This window comes from Marmota monax, unplaced genomic scaffold, assembly GCF_021218885.2.
Source record: "Marmota monax isolate L192 unplaced genomic scaffold, Marmota_monax_Labrador192_F-V1.1 WCK01_AAM20220418_F8-fsc00101, whole genome shotgun sequence".
Classification (NCBI taxonomy): domain Eukaryota; kingdom Metazoa; phylum Chordata; class Mammalia; order Rodentia; family Sciuridae; genus Marmota; species Marmota monax.
Window position 1 is genome coordinate 1,605,743 of NW_026692786.1, and position 22,156 is coordinate 1,627,898.

Consider the following 22,156-nt stretch of genomic DNA (forward strand, 5'->3'; position numbering starts at 1 on the left):
CCTTTTCTTATGTTTTATTAGAGGCAGGGTCTCGCTGAGTTGCTTAGGGCCTCACTAAGTTACTGAGACTGGCTTTGAACTCAAAATCCTCCTGTCTCAGCCTCCTGAGCCGCTGGGATTACACCTGGGTGCATTTCGGACTTGGGTCACTACACCAGGCCCTTATTCTGCCTTGAGAAGCACAATGGAGAAGAAAAGGGACAGGCCAACTCATGAGACCTGAACCACTGTCCATGGATCCACTGCTGGCCTCCACCGATGCCTTTTCTGCCCTCCACTGATGTGGGAGTGTTCTTTTGTGTTTCTTTCCTTCTCCTTTTCGCTCTTCCTCTTTCCATTTTCTTTAGTGGTCTGATGGTATATATTAACAACCAGGTCTTGGGGAGAAATTTTATACAAATCAGCAGTCCTAACTTGTACCTTTTGTTAATTACGATGGTGTAAATACTCCCACTAGGGCCAATTTCAAACTACCAATATGGGTCACTGAGCAGAGTTGGGAAGAGAGGTATCATCAGTGCTTGCCAGAAAGGATGAGCTGGTTCCCACACACCGCTGCCTTGGTACCACGGCTGGAAGAAGGAGGAGTATCACATCCTCCCAAGTTAACCAGTCTTCCCTTTGTCTCAGCAATCAGGAGGCAAAAACTGAACATGTCTGAACTCACAGCACATTCTGAGCCACCATCTTGAAGCCCCAGAAGTTCATCCTAGTCAGACTTTGTCTACACCCATTTTTTATGGACCCCTCGCGCCCCCATTGTTCCTTCTTGTAATCTGGCTTCCATCTAGCTACCCCCTTAGTTGTCTGTCCTGTCTGGATTCTAATTATGAACACAATTCAGGGGTTTTCCTATGGAATCTTAGGTCCTATGTCAACCGGCAATGGCTGGAAAAATTGGGTTATGAGGGAAAGGGAATGTTATGCAGTCAAATTCCACAAGGAGGAGGTTGCTGGGATCCACACTTCTTTCTCTCCCCTCAGTCTGCAACAGGTTTCACCCTTACAGAATTTCTTCTGTGGAGATCAGCACAAATCTTAAACCTGAAGCACACTGTCCCCTCCGCTCCTGGAGCTGGGCTATCTGATATACTCTTAAGTTTTACTAGGTGTACTCAAAGGGATTTTTCCATCCCTTCTTCTCAGATGTCTCTTGTTCTTGCAGATTCAGTCTACTCTCAACATCCCTTGGTCCTATTATTTCCCTTGTTCTGAGAAGGGCAGAAAAGATTCAAAGCATTGACACTTGAAGCCCTAGACTGGTCCTCAGTCTAAAAACTAGGCTTAGAAACCAACATTTGCAGCTTGCTTTCATCAAGTGTCAAGAGGCCATCTTTTCTTGTCTTGAAACCTTATCATGCACTCAGGGACAGGAATTTCTTCTGCCCAAATCTTATACCATGGTAAAACTTCTAGCCAGTCTATATAGCTCAATGGGGAAGATCTACTTATGGATGCTCAATCAGTAAAATTTTTGCAATACCAGTAATACATTTTTGAGCAAGAGGTTGGTGTTTATGACTTTCAGAGATCCTGGAAACTGCTGCTGGAACCAACTGGTTAGTTTGAAGGACCTCAGAGCCTCAATCCCACCACTTATTGCTGACATGAGTAGTTGGATTTCCGTTTGTGTCTTGCTCTCAAAGGTTTCTGCCCAGGCTAATGACACTAATAATGCTTTTCACTGTAGTGCAGAAGAGGGATGCTATTATATTTATTGAATGAGTGAATGACATAGTATGCAAAGTATCTAACTCTGAAATTGACTTGCCCAGTGGAAATAAATTGTTGGGGTCTGGGGACTGTAATTCAGTGGTAGAGGCTTGCTTAGCTTGAGGCCCAAGGTTCCATCCCCAGCACCACTTTGTACCCTGAGAACCTTACATTATATATTCTAATAAAATTCTTGCAAAGAACCTTTCCCAGTCTAGTGTGAGTCATCATTTGCTAGACTTAAACATTTTAAAGCTGGCATGAGTCAGAGACATTTAGCAAAAATTATTAAAATGTTACTTTACCAGGAGGTAGTTATCTACAAAATATAACCAAACTGCAGGAAAGCACTGTAGCCCTATAGTCCAACCCAGTTGATTTTACTTTTTTAGTGAGAGCAGTTAAAATTCCTCAAATAAGCTTTTGGCTGGAATTTGTTTTGAATTGGATACAGGGCAGGGGAGTGGAGGGAATATGTTCCTTCTGAGTGCAGAATGCAAATAATGTGTTCCCAATATGAAAGTATCTATAAAAATACTTCTCTAAATATAACCTCCCTCAAAACAGTCAATGGAGATTTTGGACCTCAGGATTTCTACTTTAAAAATACAAAGAAACAAGAGGCCCTCCCTACCTCTACAGCTAAGAATGAGAAGCTTGCTTATTTATTTTTCTGCTATAAGGATTGAACCCAAGGGCACTTGACCACTGAGCTACATCCCCAGTCCTTTACATTTTGAGAGAGGATCTTGTTAAATTGCCTCGGCTGGCCTTAATCTCATAATCCCCTACTACACAAGTAGCTAGGATTACAGGAGTTACCACTGCACTTGGCTTTCAATACAAATTTTCAATTGTTACTAAAATCGCTAATGTCTGGGCTGGGGTTGTGGCTCAGCAGTAGAGCGCTCGGCAAGCGTGTGCGAGGCCCTGGGTTCGATCCTCAGCACCACATGAAAATAAACAAAACAAAGGTGTTGTGTCCAATTACAACTGAAAAATAAATATTAAAAAAATTGCTTGGGCTGGGGATGTGTCTCAAGCGGTAGTGCGCTCGCCTGGCATGCGTACGGCCCAGGTTCGATCCTCAGCACCACATACAAAGATGTTGTGTCTGCCGAAAAACTGAAAAATAAATATTAAGATTCATTCTCTCTCTCTTTAAAAATAAATAAAAAATAAACTGAGCCTGTCTCAGGTATTTAAAAAAAATGCTAATGTCATTTATTTTGCTGAGCCAGGAAATAGTTATCCCTGGTTATGTCTCTTAAATTTCCTTTAATCCAGAATAATTTCTTCCTTTTTAAATGATAATGACTTCAACTGAAGAATCCAGACTGATGGATTATGGAAGGAACATAACACATCTGCATCTGTCTGTTTCCTCTCACTGTTATTTAACTTGCCTCTCTACTTCCTTTGAGCTAAAAGTTAAACCTAGATGCTTATTAGATTCAGGCTATATTTTGGCAAGGTGCTGTGTGTTCTTGTTATTATCTCATCAGGAAGCACCTAATATCAGGTAGTCCCATTAGTGCTGCTAGATTTCGTCACATGATTATGGTGGTGACAACCAGAGCTACCCATTGCTGGGACTGAAGTTTTACTTTCAGGTGATCTGTGCAGCAACATTGTTGCACTGAGCTTTGACTGTTCCTTGAAAGGCTTGCACTGAAGGGTTTGGGATCTACTAACTATTTTTGCCTGGTCAGTTATTTCATTGATGATTCAGGCTCTAGATTAAAACACTGAATCCTCTCACGGTACATGCTGATATGTAGATCAGTCTTTTGAGACAATGTCACCACACTGTTCCCCAGGAGGCTGATTTGACACTGTATTTCAGGATGGGGCCGAGCAGAAGGCTGGAAATCAGTCTATCCCAGAGGCATCAAGCAGCAGGCTCCTGAGGGCAAAGACAACATGACTTTTCTAAAGGCTTTGATTACATGAATTTACAAAAGATATAAAACAAGAAGAGTTAATAAACGGGATGGCAAAGAATTACACAAAGTAGAAAATCCAATAAACTATCCATGTGAAATGTAGTTATTGTCATCAACTGAAGGTCTACTGCCCAAAACACCAAAGACACTGGTATACCACAAGGAAAACAGCTTAAGGGTTTCTGATCTCTGAAAACTCAAGGTACATCTGTGTGACAAGACCACTCTCAAGGGCCAAGGACTTCTGGGCTCCAGCTCAAGGAGGCTAAGTATTACTCCACCCAGATATTCTAGTCATATCTGTAGGTTAGAGCTAGGTTGTGAACAGTACGCTCAAGAAGAGACTCCTCTGTTGGAGAACAGGACAATCCAAAAAGCGCAGAAAGGAGGAAAGATTTCTACACCCAACACAGCATCTCAAATCCAAGGTCCCAGTTATGGGGCTGGGCAAAGACCACTTAAGAAATGTTCAACAATAAATTGGCTAAATGTTAACAATGTAATTTCTTTTTCCTTTGGTGGAGCTGGGGATTGAACCCAGGGCCACATGCACATGAAGCCAGAACTCTACCAACTGAGCTATATCCCCAGCCAAAACAATCAAAATTTTAAACTTTGTTTGTATGTGGTGCTGAGGATCGAACCTGGGCCGCACGCATGCCAGGCGAGCGCACTACTGCTTGAGCCACATCCCCAGCCCAAAAATAGAGATCTTTTAAACCTTCACACCCATTAGGAATAATTTTTTTTACTAAAATAATTTTTTATTTTTGGCATTGCTGGGGCCTGAATCCAGGGCCTCACTCATGCTAGGAAAATGATCCACCATTGGGTTACATCACCAGCCACCCTCCCACCTCTCTTTTGAGACAGGGTCTCAATAAGCTGTACATGCTGTCCTCGAAGTTCTGTTCCTCCTGTCTTAGCTTTTTGAGTGGCTGAAATTATAGGCATGCACCACCATGCCTGGCTGGCTGAAGTTTTTTTTTTAAATGCAAAGACTTTAGCATGCTTAATGTAGATATAAGGCATATATAAGATATATATATAAGATATATATCTTATATCTTAAGATATAAGATATAATGGGAATTATTCAGACATGTGTAACAAGTATGCAGATGCCATTTATTTGGTCCATAAGTACAGTATAATCATTTGAGTTTTACAAAACATCAAATATAAATAACCTGAAATTGTAACAATACACAAAAATTGTTTTCTTACACAGACATACCAGGCAGTACAAACTGAAAATTTGAGTAAATTAACATTGTTTTACATTAATATACATAGTGCCAATTAACATTTAAAAACAAGTTTCAATGCATAGCACTTGATATTTCTTTGAATCTGTTTCAGTCAGTTAAGAATATGAAAATGGTTAGATCTAGGCTAAAAATAATTCTTCTTCTAGCCAAAAATAAAGGCATAATATTTATAACCAGGTATCAACTTTACTAAACCACAATATTTTTGAACTATTAAATGATACCTAAGGGTATTTACATTAAAAAGGCAACATGCATTGTGGTGTTTCATCTCAAGACTGGTTATGCACACACTTTGTTCAAAGGGTTTTAAAACTATACTCCTACTTTCAATACAGCATACGCCAATGTTCTAATAGTTCTAGCAAAATGAATGCTTTCAAAGGGAGCAGAATCATTTTCAAGTCACCATTGTCATTATTTTCCCTTTGGAACAAAGGACATAACAATCTGGTCCTGCCCAGATGAACTAACGTATCAGGAGGGTTTCTGCTCAATCTAATGCTATGACATCATCAAGCTCTTCCATCTGTTCTGTACGTGACCTCTTTGCAGTGACATTCTCCTTCTCATCTAATTTCCTCTTGCGACTTCTTGTTTCTTCACTGACATCAGCATTATTTGAAGGACCTTCTTCATCTGAATCAACTATGAGTACATCATCTTGCTCTTGTGCTTATTTCAGGAAAAAAAAAAGATTAAAAATGTGGGAGTTATTAGTGGTTCACCAATATTTTATATACTTTAAAGCTAACTCTCTGAATTTATATCAAACTTAATAATGGCTATCCTTAGGGAACCGTCCCTTCTCACACTACTTACTGTTTTAAATAACAAGCAGCTATCCTCCCCACCTTTTTCTTTTTCTTTTTTGAGGGGGGGTTAACTGGGTACTGAACCCAGGAAAAGCACCTATTTTTTTTCTAAGCAAAATAAAAGTGGTAACAAGCATTATATAATTCAAAGGAATTATGCATCCTCAATGCTATCATGACCTACTCCAAACAAAAAGCAGAGGGTGCATATCCTAATAATGGCAGTGAAGGTAACAACATCAACAACAACAACGTAACAAACAGCACTTACAATGTGCCAGGAACTGTTCTGAGCCCTTTGCATATAACAACTCATTTAATCATCACAACAACCCTACAAAGAAGATAACATTATTATCCATTTTCCAGAAAAGGAAAGTGAGGTACAGAGATTGACTTCCTTCCCAGGGTCACACTACTACAAAAATGACGCCAGGATTCAAGCCTACAAAGTGGGAGCTCCACATTTGATGCTCGTAACTTTACACAATAAAGTAGTTTTATCTCCCCCTCTACCAAAATCAAAAGCAAACTACCTATCTTACTACTAATAGCCTCTTAAATCTGCCTACCGCAAAGGATCAATAAATGTTTACTTCAAATTACAATTTTTTAAAAGCTATCATAAGAGTTTCAAAGGAGCCTGTTTCGGAGGGGGAAAAACAGCCCATAGGAGAACTACACTTTATATAATAGTCTCAAAGTCCATCCCCACACTCTCAAGACTAGAACAAAGACTAAATATATTCCAAAGAATGCAAAGACAGGGAGTCAACACAATGGAAACAGAGAAGATAAAAACTGATAGGAAACTTTTAGTTTCATGAATAAAAAAAGGAGGAGGGAAGTAAACATTCAGAGCATAGAAAAGAATGAGTTATTTAGAAAAGCACCAAGCTCCAGCACTGACACCAGGGAACAAATCCCTCTGATACACTTTACCAAACGCTAAAATCCCATACTTACCAAGCACCTGTCTACTCAAAATAGATACATATTGATTTGTTGCTCCTAAATAAAATGAGCAGCCTACTATTTAGTTAGAAGAAACTTTAAACATTAGTAAATTCACTGATATTTCCAATTAACAAAAAATAACAAAGGGTTTTCATTTCCTGTAAGAATTTCCCTCAGTCTTAAATGTCTTCATGGTTCAGAAATTCAAAGTTCTGTTATCAAATCAATACCAAACCAGCATACATCTCTAGTATTTTTATGAATTTCTACTTCAATCAGCATTCTTACCTATAATTATAGTTTGTTTCTCCATACTTTTTGCTTAGTGGATAATTAATCTGCTGGCTGAGGCCAGGACTCACCCGTAGAGGTGGAAGGCTGGGCTCCATCGTCACTGCCATTGGTAATGCTTTTGGCAGCATCTTCAGTTTGTTTGGGCCCCACTTTTTCTGGGCCATCACCAACAACTTCAAATTCAACATCCTTTTCTAGGTCTTCACTGTAAAAGAATTGCATACCATAAAACAGGACCACTGCTACAACTATTTACAAAACAAAATTACATAATTCAAAGGAATTATGCATCCTTAATGCTATCATTACCTACTCCAAACAAAAAGCAGAGGGTGCATATCCTAATAATGGCAGTGAAGGTAACAACATAAGAGACACTGTTCTCAAAAGTTCCAAGTATATGCTGCGTACAAAATACATAACCAGATTCAAATTTTTAAAAATTACAATAAAAAAAGACTGGGATAATTCAAAACTAATTTAAGTGGCCAAAACAAATGTACTTTCATATTAGGGAATTGCTTTAAACAAAGAAAACAAAACAAAAAGCTGAATAACTTCTATTGTTTATGTAGAAAACTGAGTCTGAAACCATAGCCCAAAATAATTTCTAAGACACCATTTTTTCAGCCACTATGCCAAAAAATTGTAATCACTCTACCAAAGCAGTTTGGTGTTTTAGGGATTAGGGTTACATGGTTTCTGGGCTACCCACCCATCTTTCTAGATAGCACCCCACTTTTGTACACGAGTTCCCAAAAACATGTATGAAAGTTTAATGCATGAAAGTCAAACAAAAGACTTACATGTTTTAAGGGGTTCTGTTCCCAGAGAGCTAAAAAATATGATAAAAAAAAAAAAACCCTAATTATGCCTCCTCTTTTAGACACCATGTGATATTTCTTTACTATATATGTCCTTTCACTATCTTTTCTTTCAAAACTGAACACAGCATGCCACTGGTAGCCAACTGGTGTCCAACTGAGGCTTAAGATCACACCCCAGTGATGTCTTTCTCTAATTCCATTACTTCTTACTAGTAATCCATACTCAGTCTTTCCTATCACTTTATGACTTTTGTTTTGTTGGACGTGGGGCGGACAGTACTGGGAATTTAACCCAGGGTCACTACCACTGAGCCACATCCCCAGCCCTTTTCCTATTTTGTGACAGGGTCTCACCGAGGTGCCAAGACTGGCCTTGAATTCTGCCTCAAGCCTCCCAAATTGCTGGGATTATAGGCATGCACCACCATGCCCATTGTTTTTTGCTTTTTATAAAACAAGTATAAATAAATATTACCTTCAAACAATGACACAAAAGACTACAGAGGTTAGTATAAGATAGCAATGTTGGCAAAATGTTTGGATACCAAACACAGTTATTACCCTTCATGGAGGACCATTTGCTTTGTAACTGTGCTGTATATATTTATGTAAATATTCTGAAACATAAGTACATTCAATGTCTTGTTTTCTAGGTGGGTAGGAAATAATACCAAAGAGAAAAAAAATACATGACTAAGGAATCTGTACAGGTTAGTTTCTTAATATTTTAGTTTTTATTACAATAAAAAAATCATAAAATTATTTGTTTTATGGGGGAAAGTAGTTGTATCTTCTGAGGAATTTTAAAAATTAACTATTTTATTCCAGTTGAATTATTAAAATGAACTCACCACTGATTAGAACTACTCAAAGACCTATACGCTAAGTCATACATCAGCCATCATTGTTGATGGTAACCCTTAAATATTTTTTGCTTATCCCTTTTATTTCTAGTCTTATTTTTATTTTATGGGGGTACCAGGGATTGTATTCAGGGGCACTCAACCACTGAGCCACATCCCCAGCCCTATTTTATATTTTATTTAGAGGTAGGTTCTTGCTGAGTTGCTTAGCACCTCGCTTTTGCTGAGGTTGGCTTTGAACTCTTGATCCTCCTGCCTTAGCCTCCCAAGATGCTGGGATTACAAGAGTGTGTCACCACATCTGGCCCCTCCCTTTTATTTCTGAATCCTCAAACTTCCTATAGGTCAAACTTCAGGTAACTCAATGGCCAACTCAAGCAAATACACTTGCAGTTTTTACTGAACAGTAGGGTTTACTGGTAGGAAACATTTTCCTCCACCTTAAATTTGTATATTCTAATTTCTTATACATAAAATATTAATAATTCCTACCTATGAAGGATGTTGATCAATAAAGTGTAGTCCTGAAGGAAATCATCTGCTTGAAGCCGGCTGCCATTTCTAATTCCAAATTCTGACAACTTCTTATGATTATTAGCTAGAAAATGTGAAAAGAAATGTAGATCCTTTAGTTATGTCTTCATGGAGCAGTCAAGTTAATTTTAAGCTAAACCCCTGGGACTGGTGTTAGCTCAGTAGTAGAACATTTGCCCATGTGATGCACAGGGTTCCGTCCTTTGCACCATATGGAAATTTATTAAAAAAATAAAGATATAACTAAAAAGATTAAAAAACAAAAAATAAAAATAAAACCCCAACCCCTTGTAACCCCAGTGACTCAGGAGGCTAAGGCAGGAGGGTTCCTAAGTTCAAGGCCAGCCTCTAAACTTGGCAAGACCGTGTCTCAAATTTTTAAAAAAGGGCTGGGGATGTAGGGGTTAGTAGCAGAACACCCCTGGGTTCAGTCCCCAATAGGACAAACAAGACACTCCTCTATCATGAACTATGTCCCTCCAAAATTCCTACTGTCAGAACCACAGAATGTTACTGTACTTGGAGATAAAACTTTTTGAAGATGTAATTAAATTAAAACGAACCCTTTACCAGTAGGCTTTAATCCAATCTGATTGGTGTCCCTGTAGTAAGAAATTTAAATACTCAGGGATGTGCTTTCACAAAAGGAAGGCCATGTGAACACATAGCGAGCCCAGGAGAGAGGCCTGAGAAGAAACTAAACCTTGCAACACAATGTTATCTTGGACTTCCAGTCTTCAGAACTTTGAAGAATATAAATTTTTGTTGTTTAAGCTGCCTAGGCTGTGGTATTTGTTCTGGTAGATACAGCAGACAAATACACTGAAACTGTTAGGTACTTAGGAATTCAGTCAATGTACTACTACAAGGGGACCAAAGTGAGAAATTCTGAGAAACTTTTCTCATTCAAATCAAATTAATTCTGGAGTCCTAGAAAAGTCAAAGCAACTTTTAGAGTTGTCTGAAATATATTCTACTTTTCTGTGACAACCTAGTACACTTTTTAGTGAATTTTACAATTAGATAAGATTCCAGCACTGTATCAAGGAAAACAAATGGACTTTTCATTTTTTTTTCAACAAGAAGCTATCAAAATGTCCCCCAAATAATCAGTTCAATTTGTTCTCTTCTTTCACGTATCATTTCTTTTCTTCATCGTCCTTTTTTTTTTTTTTGTAGTTGGGACTGAACTCAGGGGTACTCAACCACTTAGCCACATTTCCAGCCCTATTTTGTAAAAGACAGGGTTTCACTGAGTTGTTTAGTGTCTCACTGAGTTGCCTAGCGCTTGGCTCTTTGCTGCAGCTGGCTTTGAACTTGTGATCCTCCTGCCTTAGCCTCCCCAGCTGCTGGCTTCACCTATCATTTCTATCTTAAAATCCCCAGCATGTAGCACACAGTTCTTAGCATTCAATAATTCTTTGTAGCCGGGCACACCACGTGCAATAGTCCCAGCTACTCAGGATGATCCGTTAGTTCTAGGCCAACACAGTAAAACATCACCTCAAAACAAAAACCTTTGCTACATGAATTATAAATACTCCACTGAAGAACAATTCCTCCAAATGACTTTCTGGTATCATATCTCTTCCCTCTATTCTAAGGCCTTTCTGCCTTAATTATCCTTTCTCTCCTGCTTGTCCAAATGTTCCACTCTCCTGGCCTACAAAAGCAGTTAAGTTTCATTCAAAACTTCATCCTCAGGCTAGGCAAGTGCTCAGTGACAGATTGCTCAGCACTTGCCTAGCCTGTGAAAGGCCCAGAGTTCAATCCCTGGAACTGCAAAAACAGGGCTGAGGTTGTAGCTCAGAGGTAGAGCACTTGCCTAGCATGTGTGAGGCACTGGGTTCAATCCTCAGCACCACATAAAAAAATAAATAAAATAAAAATATTAAAACAACAATAACAACAACACTGCTTCCCCAATTTCATGCCAAATTATATTCCCTCCGAAGTCTATTTTATTGAATATTTGTTATACAAGGTACATAGATTTTCTAGGGAATGTAATGCAGTAGCAGAGTGCTTGACTAGCATCTTTAAGGCCCTGGGTTCAATCCCCAGTACCAGGAAAAAAAACAATTATGGTGATATTATCATGTTTGTTTATTATTATTGGTCCTAGGTACCAGAGGATTGAAGCCAAGGGCTGACACATGCTAGGCTAGCATTCTACAGTTGTACAACATCAGCAACCGCTTTCATTACATTTTTAAAATTTTATCTATTTATTTTTGCAGTACTAGGGTCTGACTGAATTCAGGGGAGTTCCACCACTGAGCTATATCCACTCACTGTGGATGAGTGAAAGGGTTTGAACTGGAACTATTTTCTTAAAAAAAGTGGTATTTTTACTCAGCAATAAAATAGAATAAAATCATGACATTCACAGGTCAATGGATGGCGTTGGAGAAGATAATGCTAAGTGAAGTTAGCCAATCCCCCCAAACAAAAGCTATATCCCAGTTGTTTTTTATTTTTTACACTGAATTGCCCAGGCTGGCCTGGAACTTGGGATCTTCCCACCTCATATGCTACCATGATTAAAATAATTTTGAGACAGGGCCTAACTAAATTGCCCAGGCTACCCCATACTTGTGATCCTCCTGCCTCAGCCTCCCAAGTACCTAGGATTACAGACATATACCACCCCACCTGGCTAATTATATTTAAAGGCTATACATTTCTACATAATTTAAATTTTCAATTCAATAATCTTTTTTGGTACTGGGGATTGAACCTAGGGGTGCTTAACCACTGAGTCACACCCCCAGCCCTTTTTAAATATTTTATTAAAGACAAGGTCTTGCTGAATTGCTAAGTTGCTGAGACTGGCTTTGAAACTGTGATCCTCCTGCCTTAGCCTCCTGAGCCACTGGGATTACAGGCATGTGCCATCGCACTTAGCTTTTTTTTTTTTTATAAACCATTTTTCTTTCATTTAAGAAAAATGTTTTAAAAAGGTTTTCTTTCTTTCTTTCTTTCTTTTTTTGGTGGTGGGTACCGGGGATTGAACTCAGGGGCATTCAACCACTGAGCCACATCCCCAGCCCTATTTTGTATTTTATTTAGAAAGAGGGTCTCACTGAGTTGCTTATTAGCACCTCGATAAAATTGCTGAGGCTGGCTCTGAACTTGCCATCCTCTTGTCTCAGCCTCCTGAGCCGCTGGGATTAAAAGCATGCACCACCTACACTAGGCATTCCCTAAATTTTTGACACCCAGAAAATACTGAAGGTTTCTTCTAGTTCTTTTCCAGATTACTTTTATTGAACTATTTTCATCTGTGTGGAATATCTTTGGATAATGATACTTCCTACTGAATTCCAGTTCCAGTTTCAAACCCTTTCAGTTAATATAATCCTCCTCAGAACTAATGGGTTCATAGCTAAACTGTGGAGCCAACCTAGACTGTGGAGCCCTTTAGTGGATGAATGGATTAAAAAATGTGGTATATGTACACAATGGAATTTTACTTAGCAATAAAATAGAATAAAATCATGACATTCGCAGGTAAATGGATGGCATTGGAGAAGATAATGCTAAGTGAAGTTAACCAATCCCCCCACCCAAAAAATGCTGAATTTTTTTCTGATATAAGGATGCTGACTCATAATAAGGTAGGGAGGGGGAACATGGGAGAAATAGATGAATTCTAGATAGGGAAGAGGGGAGGGAGGGAAAGGGAGGAGGCAGGGGATTAGCAAGGATGGTGGAATGTGATAGACATCACTATCCAAAGTACATGTATGAAGACAAGAATTGGGTGTCATCCTACTTTATATACAGAGATATGAAAATTGTGGTATATGTAATGCAAAACAACAACAACAATAAAAAACCCAAACAAAAACCAAAGTACAAATATAAAGACATGAATTGGCGTGAACATACTTTACATACAAAGACATGAAAAACTGTGCTCTATATGTGTAATAAGATTTGTAATGCATTCTGTTGTCGAGTATTTAAAAAAATAAAATCAATTTAAAAAAAAAAAAGAACTAATGGGTTCAAAAGTTAATATGGGTTCTTATTTTAGAGAATTAGCATCATCTTTGAATCCAGAGTCTACTAACAACATTGTACAGGCCTAATGATGCTACTCTTTCTAACCCTTACTGGCTCCTTGCCTCTACTTCACACCCTCTTTAATAGACCCTCTGCACATTATATGGAACCACACTGCTCCTGTGTTTAAACCCTGGTGCGAATGGGATAGTGGGCCAGGCAAGTCAGAGGAGAAGAGAAAGACAAACACAGCAAGTATGACACAGAAAGTTCCAGCCTCACCACCACTGCCAACCCTATGGCACTTTCATTCTGTAATGGAAACAAATTATTCTCCATTTCTAGAGCTTTTTATGTTGTTTTACTAGTTTATGCTTTTATAGATGCTATCTATTCTATCCAAACGCAGACATTCCCTTCTCTGTCCAGGTCCCCAGCTCTTCTTTAAAAGTTAACCCAACAATTTTCCCTTTCTTGCTGCCCTAACCGTCCCTCCACAAAGCAAAATATGTTCTCCTTCAATTCATACACTGTACTTGACCCTTCTTCAATATACTATATACTAAATCTACTCTCCTTCCAGGCTGTAAAGTACCTTGTGCCAAGGACTGCTATCTTGAATCCATGCTTGTTATAAATACCCTAAGACTGTGCCTAAAATACAGAATTCCATGCATTTGAATAACCACTGTTTCAACCTCAGTACCACATGTACTCCATGAAATAGGGACATGTTTTAAACTATTGAGATTCTTGACCTCATGTTTTTTTTTTTGGGGGGGGGGGAAGGGGGTGCTGGAATCAAACCCAAAGTCTCATGCATGCTAGGCAAGCACTATACACTGAGATACATCCCTAGCCCTCCATTTTTAAACTAACATCTGAAAGAACTAGTGAAAACTAAGGGGACAACATATCACAAACCAAAACTTCTTTAGGATGAGGACAGTTAGCTAAAATGGAACATGAATATTCAAGTGGACTCCTGTAATAGACTGACACCCAGCCAATATATGGCCTCCAATTACACGTGATCTAATATCCCAAACAATTCTCAACAAGCAATTACACCAAGTATCCTGATACTAAGCCTTAAAGAAAGGTTAATATTTGAATCCCTATTAGCACCTGGCAAAGAATAGTGAATAAATGACCACTAGACAAATAGGTGATAAAAAAGCCAACACACAGGAAATAATAATGGTACACTGGCAAAGAACTGGGACATGGAAGAATAAACTGGTAACCCAAAAAATGAGATATAAAAATGGCAGAAGGAATGTGGGAACTTTCTAATCAGACTGATTAAAGTAATCTGAAGGAGGTCTAATTACAATGCAATTCTTACTATAGAAGCTTCAACAGAATCCAATCAAATGTATTCTATCTTATCTTCTAACAAATACTTTAACAAAAGTAATAACCTGCTTAGATTTTTTTTTTCTTTCCTTTTTTTTTTTGTTTTTTGAGGAGGGGAAGTGGAGGTACTCAGGAGCCAACCTAGGGTTTTGTGCATGCTAGGCAAGCATTTTACCATTGGGCCACATTCCTAGGCCCTGCTTAAAACTTACGAAAGCTTAGAGAGCTAAAACGAGGCACTGACTTCACCAACATTTTCTGCTGTGTAGCAGGAGCAGGCTATCAAGACTTCCCCATTCTTAGAAACACCCAAGAAACTCAAGATTATCCTCCCCACTGATTTAAAAGCCAGAAGCTTTCTCATTACCAATGTAGCCTCCAGGTTCCATGACACAGGAAAAGAGGTTCCTTGGAAGCAGACAAGAATACTGCAGTCACTAAAACTGGTCACAATCTGTCCACTGAGTTATTGAGAAATAGTCCCTTAGTATCGAGATTTAGAAGCATCCAAATTTGTGCTGTGGTGACTCCATCAAGGAAACACCACCTTGGGAAAACACTTCCATGACCAAACATCACCCCCATTACCATGGAACCGAGTAACATATGCAATGAACAGATAATTTGTACTCCACTCTCCTTCCTTTGAGGAGCAGAGAGTACACGTTAGTTAGCACATTAGAGTACACAATAATTTCATGCCCCTAAATGAGGGGAGTGGATAAATGCAATAATACCTTCTGTCTCTCCCTCTTCTGAAGATATTAGGATTGTTCCTTTCCCATCTTCAATTTGGACATCTGGTGCTACCATAGCAAATTTTTCTTTCACTATCTATAGGGGAAAAAAAGATTAAAAAATATTAATAGAGGCATTTAAAGACCATTTAAAAATAAATAAATAAAAACCTCTAGATTTTTTTCTATAAAGGCTCTTACTTTCTCCTTTCATAAAGGGGCTAGTTAGGAAAAACTGGAGAGTTAGCCACATTCAACCACAAATGTAGATCAGAGCAAACTTCCTCTAAATGGGACTTAAGAACTACTTGACTGGCTCTTGATATTTTCTTCCCCTGAACATTAGGAAGTGGACTCCAAACTTAACATTTCATCCCAGTTTCTATGCCAGCCCTGTAACAGAAGGTTTGACAGATGAAAAGAAATTCTTACTAACCTGATTCTCAGATGACCTCATCCTTCCTGAATTCCATATAGGTTTGGAAGATTTATAAGTGATCATATTCTGATCACTACCAGCTCCTAAAAAGTGATATAGAGTATCTCTCTAGGGGTCTAATTACCCTCAAATAAAGGAATTATCTTTAATCCCAAATCAATATTTTCAACAATAATACTTCCTAGGAATAAAAGAGAGCAGCAACCCTCCAATGGCCAGTTAACCAAGATCTGCTGCCTTCCCTGACCAAGATATGATTGCAAATTAGTCTTCCCTATGTAGCGAGTTCTGGGAGGAAGGTCATTCCCTACCCACTTTGGGAAAGGCTTAATCACCTATCTTAAGAGGTATGTAAATATGTAGCACTGTGATGGATTCAATCAGAGAACAATCCAAAATGCTCCCCTAAGTGGGAAGGGACACTTTTCAGCCATTTAAAAAAGTTCAATAAAAGTAATCTAGACAATTTAGGATTGAACCCAGTGCCTCACTCATAGACAAGCATTCTGCCACTAAGCTACATCTTTAGCCCTCTTTATTTTGAATTAGGATCTTATTAAGTTGTCCAAGATGCCCTCCAATTTGTGATGCTCCTTCCTTAGCCTCCCAAGAAGCTGTGATTCCAGGTGTGCATCACCACACAGACTTAGACTATATCTTAAACCCCCATTTCTTATACACTCCTGCTCTACAAGTGAATCCAGAATCAGGTCATATCACAAAAATCTATATACTGTCACTAAGTCTTAGATTTCATAAATAATTAACAACAGCCTCCTAATTTTGTGGAAATGGGTACTGTCCAACATCTAGAGCACCTGAACTCTGCAAGTTATCCCTACCCTTAATACAAAGCTACTAACTGGGATTTTGCTCCACTGGAAACATAGAACTTTGCTATTCTTAGTCAAGTATTCACAATTCATAAAAATACCTTGTCTGAGACAAGTGCAGTAGTCTGTAACTATAATCTCAGCTAGTAGGAAGGCTAAGGCAAAAGGATCACAACTTTAAGGCCAGCCTCAAGAAGAGAAAAAAGAAAGCCTGGGAATATAGCCAAGTTTAGTGGTCTAGCACCCCGGGTTCAATTGTCAGTACCACCATAAAACAAAACATAAAAACTCTTTGTGGGTTTGGCCATAGCCAAAACTATTCAAAGACATTTCTTTCTTTTTTTTTTTTTTTGGTGCTGGGGATTGAACCCAGGACCTTCTATATGTGAGGCAAGCACTCTACTAACTGAGCTATAGCCCCAGCTGCGAAGACACTTCTTTATCTATCCAAAAAGAAAAAAAAAAAAAAAAAGAACTACTTGGGAGGCTAAACAGGAGAATCACAAGTCTACGGCCAGCCTTATATTAAAATAAAAAATAAAAAGGTCTGGAGACTTATCTCAGTGGTAGAGTGTCCTGGGATTCAACCCCTATTATTGCCAAAACAAACAAATGAACAAAAATCAGAATTTACTCACTGTGTGGGAAATAAAGAGCAAAGAAGTCTGCATGCCATGATACTATGCCACCTATGGTACATATTCCAGACAAATACACTTATACCTTATGTGCCTGGGATAGGAGGCACATATTCTGGAATCAGAGAGAAAAGCGCAGCAATCTAGATAGTAAAATAATCCAGGAAATTAGAGCAACTCACTTCAGAGATTTTTGGAGCAATTACCTAGAATTTAGTTTGTTACTAGGTACTTAGTAATATGCTGTAAAGGATAAAAGGACACTTGGATTTTTTTGTTTTAGGGAAGAGAACTGGCCCCTGAACTCACCTTATCTTGCAAGGTGAGAACAGTTACTTTGTGGACATTCAGTCGCACAGTCACCTCTGGCTTGCTGGCACACACGTAACAATTGGGGTTAGGAGGATCCAGTGCACAAGGCACAAGCAGCTTCTTTCTTGGGTTTGGTTGTTTATTCAAAAAAATCTTTGGAGAAAAACCAAAAAGCAGGAATCAGAAATGTGAATTACAATTTTATATACCAATCTAAAACATCATTTTGTATATTAATTAAAAAACAACATTACTGGGGCTGGGGATGTGGCTCAAGTGGTAGCGCGCTCGCCTGGCATGCGTGCGGCCCGGGTTCGATCCTCAGCACCACATACAAACAAAGATGTTGTGTCCACCGAAAAATAAATAAATAAATATTTAAAAAAAAAAAAAAAAAAACAACATTACTTAAACATCCTCCTCTAGAGATGGCAAGGATCAGGAAAATCATAACTTTTTAAAGAGTCTAGTTTTTTAATCTTCTATTTAGCTACCATATAAACAGCTGGGTTTACTCTAAAGAGTAAACCGACTCCACATGTTTCTGCTGATTAATTTAGCAAGAGTATAAGTATAGCCGTATTTGTCTCTGGTATCATCATTATCAGCTTCTGGGTGTCCTTCACAGTTTTTTTTTTTTTTTTTTTTTTAAGAGAGAGAGAGAGAATTTTAATATTTATTTTTTAGTTTTCGGCGGACACAACATCTTTGTTTGTATGTGGTGCTAAGGATCAAACCCGGGCCGCACGCTTGCCAAGCGATCACGCTACCACTTGAGCCACATCCTAAGCCCCTCCTTCATAGTTTTTATTCTCAGTTACTTTAAGTCAACCTCTTTATAAGACCAACACACTTCTGCAATTAATGATAATGCTTTTACAGATATATGGAACAAAAGTGACCACCTTTCCAAATTTCCTAGGACAATTAAAATAATATTTATGGAAATAGGGGAAAGATACTGGTATTAATGCTATTTGTCTAATATCTCCTCCTCAAAAAAATTAAAAACCAAGACCAATTTTTTAAAAATTACACTGAATTAGGAAGGTCCCAACCTTAAACTACTATAAAGTTTGGTGCACACTAGCAAGATTAAACAAATACAACAAAGTCAGAAGAACAGAAGAAGTTTAGATACAAATTTTCCATATTTGTCTACAATGTAGCACTGTGTCTACTAAGAATCATTAACTCTAAAGGAGAACCCTATAGATTTCCCCAAGTTTAAAGGAGTAAATCCTTGGAGACAGTAGAGTCCCCCCTCTGTAACTTTTCCCTACAGTGAATACTGGTCATGTAGCAGGGCTAGAAAGCAAACTAAAAAACAAATGGGGGAAACATTTCTTTGATTTTTGGGCTTTGCCAGGAAGATTAAGCATACTAACGAAAGTAATAATAAAACAAAACTGGGATTAGGGATATAACTCAGATTGTGTACTCAGTCTGTGCAAAGACACTCAGACCAATCATCACTCCAAAAAAGGTATCACTGTTAATACCCAGGCAAACATTATTAATCCATCTTAATACTCATTTAAAAATGTGAACAAAGTAAATCCAGATATATAGGTATCAACAGTCCAAGAGGTGGATGGAAACGAGCAAAGAAATCAGAAGGATGTTACAGGAAACTGACATAAAGTAAGTTTGACAATCAATTATGATTGTGGGCTCAAAGGGACACTGAAGCCACAGGAAAAGTTGTTTGCTATAAAAAGAAATTTTTTTTTTAAATATTTATATTTTTAGTTCTCGGCGGACACAACATCTTTGTTTATATGTGGTGCTGAGGATCGAACCGGGTCGCACGCATGCCAGCTGAGTGCACTACCGCTTGAGCCACATCCCCAGCCCAAGAACAATTTTTAAAAAGTTCTTAGAAATTAAAATTATGGCAGCCAAAATAAACATTTAAATAGAATTGAATCAGCACAGTGTCACACACCTGTAATCCCAGTGGCTCCAGAGGCTGAGGCAGGAGGATAGCAAGATCAAAGCCAGCCTCAGCAACAGCAAGGTACTAAAGGAGCTCAGTGAGACCCAGTCTCTATAAAAAGGTACAAAATAGGGCTGGGGATGTGGCTCAGTGGTCAAAAGTGCCCGAGTTCAATCCCAGGCACTCAAACAAAAAAAAAGAATTGAATCAAGATGGTGGAGTGATTATATGACTGTACATTCCTTCACCCTGAGATTTCATGAAAACATAGAAGTTACCTTAAAAAAATATATAAAGGCTGGGGGGTGTAGTATAGTAATAGAGTGCTTTCTGAGCACATTAGGCCCTGGGTTAGATTCCCAGCTCTGCCAAACAACAATGAAATAAAGAATGTATTGTTAATTCTGAAAAAGAAAAAAAAAAAAAAAGAATACCATTGCAGGCTGGACATTTTAAAAAATTCCTGAAAAATAAATGGGTCCTGGGGCTGAGGTTGTGGCTCAGAGGTAGGACTTGCCTAGCATGAGTGAGGCACTGGGGTCAATCTTCAGCACCACATACAAAACATAAAATAAAGGTACTGTGTCAGCCTACAACTAAAAATGTAAACGGGTCCTTTGATTACAACACTATCATAAAAAGGAGAACATAAACAGTAGCAAAAGTATTGGTTACTTGAACTTTTTAGGAAGTTTCTTTGAGCTGGTAAGAAAGCAAAGCCTCCTAACACAAACTCAATAACAAAAGCAGGAACCAAACAGAACATTCAAGTGGTTTAGACTTTTTTTTTTTTTTGGGACCAGGAACTGAACACAGGGGAACTTAACTACTGGGGCACTTAACCACTCCTGGCCCTTTTCATTTTGAGATAGGGTCTCGCTAAGTTGTTTAGGTCCTCATGAAGTTGCTGAGGCTGACTTTGAAGTTGTGATCCTTCTGCCTCAGCCTCTGGAGCCACTAGGATTACAGGTGTATGCCATGGTGCCCAGTCAAGTGGTTTAGCCTGAAGAGGCACACCTAGCCCATCCTTTACTAATATAGGAACTCTTTCAAGAACCTGGAAATGAGGGAGAGCAAAGAGAAAAACACCTTCCCAATAGAAACAGCAAGAGGAATTATCTTGACCTTGGGTTTGGTGGAAGGGCTAATGTCTTTCCTATCAATCATTACAACAAGAAAGGAACCAAGCAGATTTACTGTCTAAACACGTATGGGTTGAAAACCTAAAGTCGAGAATTTAGAAGTAGTTCTAGCAATGGGGATGGAGCTCAGTGGCACAGTGCTTGCCTAGAATGCACTGGCCCTGGGTTCCATACCTAGTACCACAAAAAGAAAAGATTATCCTAGGTTGGTAGTACAAATACTCTATGAGGTAATGTACTTCAAGGTATGTATAGATACTTGAACTGTCATAGCTACAATTCTAAAATACATTGTTACAAAACCATAAATCAAGACTTAAGTAAACAAAACACAGATCTAGTAGAAATGGTGGGACATATCCGTAGTAAAGATTTCAGACTTGAAAATTAATCAAAGAATATAAAATAATTCTAAAAGAGAATAAAAAGAATGACCAAAGACCAATGACCAAAGAATAACCATTTTTTTAAACCATAGAATTGGAAAATCTTTTTAATATGTAGATCTCATGCTAAATTTCTCCAAGAATTTGGTAAAACTGGAAATGTTAGAAACGAATTAGCTTCTGCTTTCACTTATTAGATAAAAATAAGTCAATGTGCTTTCTTTTCTATTGAAATTTCCAGGAAGATTACTTAAACATGCACTCACACAAGTTAACTAAAACAATTGTTTTTCCTTTGCTTTAAATCAATTTTGTTGTTTTAATTTTAAAAAATGTCTGTTTTACGTGCTTTTTATACTTTGGAAGTTGGGGGTGTGTGTGCTGAGGATTGCATTCAGGGCCATGCACATACATAGCAAATGCTCTACTACTGACTATATATCAACTCCTATAATTTTAAAAAGACCTTGAATAAAAAGAAGCAAACAGAAATACTCACTGTTCTACACTGGTCTATTTTTCCTGATAAAATCTTCAGTCCTTCCAATACTATCAACCCGGCAATCACTGCATTAGTAGTAGCAATAGCAGGAATAATGTTCCCTGCCATTGCTGTGGGGGGAAAAAGATGAACATGTTTAGCTGTTAAAAAAGAAAAAACAACTTTGAGGTTTTGATGATACAAATGAAGTACAAAACAACTTACATTTTATATCAAACCTGCTCTTCATATTCATACTGAAAATATGCATCCTGAGATTTGCAGCAGAAGTGACAAAATCCATTGCAGATGGGTCATCCTGCCAATAATATAAATTATTTAACAAGTCTTCCCATGAACTCACTAGCTTGACTAGTACTACTTTCATACAAGAGTACCTTCACGTATGTATAATATTGTAGACAATTAACCAGAACAAGAGGTAGTCATGAAAGAGAGGCTACTCTCAAGTAAGTAGCATGGAGATTGGATAAAAGGGAGAGGGGCTTATGACTTCTGGTCCAGGAATACAGTCAAAAAATAACATCAAGAACTACCATGCTTCTAGGAGATTGCTCATGCTTAAACAAATGCACTGGGTACCAAGTACATAATACAACAGAATCCCAATTCCATTAATTGATGATGGCAACCCTTTC

At 38.3% G+C, this 22,156-nt stretch overlaps 1 protein-coding gene across 3 annotated transcripts in view; it reads right to left on the reverse strand.

The window, feature by feature from the left end:
* Positions 1-4,766: 4,766 nt before the first annotated feature.
* The window catches only part of Uba2 (ubiquitin like modifier activating enzyme 2), a 46,139-nt gene continuing 28,749 nt past the window's right edge, over positions 4,767-22,156 (reverse strand). For 2 of the 3 annotated variants that reach the window (XM_046447940.2, XM_046447938.2), the window contains exons 11-17: positions 21,723-21,816; positions 21,516-21,628; positions 17,547-17,702; positions 15,328-15,424; positions 9,179-9,284; positions 7,065-7,201; positions 4,767-5,605 (exon numbers count right to left, since the gene is read on the reverse strand). In XM_046447940.2, the coding sequence (XP_046303896.1) occupies positions 5,424-5,605; positions 7,065-7,201; positions 9,179-9,284; positions 15,328-15,424; positions 17,547-17,702; positions 21,516-21,628; positions 21,723-21,816 (885 nt within the window). In that variant the 3' untranslated portion in view covers positions 4,767-5,423. Of the gene's footprint in view, positions 5,606-6,016; positions 6,080-7,064; positions 7,202-9,178; positions 9,285-15,327; positions 15,425-17,546; positions 17,703-21,515; positions 21,629-21,722; positions 21,817-22,156 lie in introns of all 3 variants that reach the window. The other variant, XR_009227067.1, reaches the window with a different exon arrangement.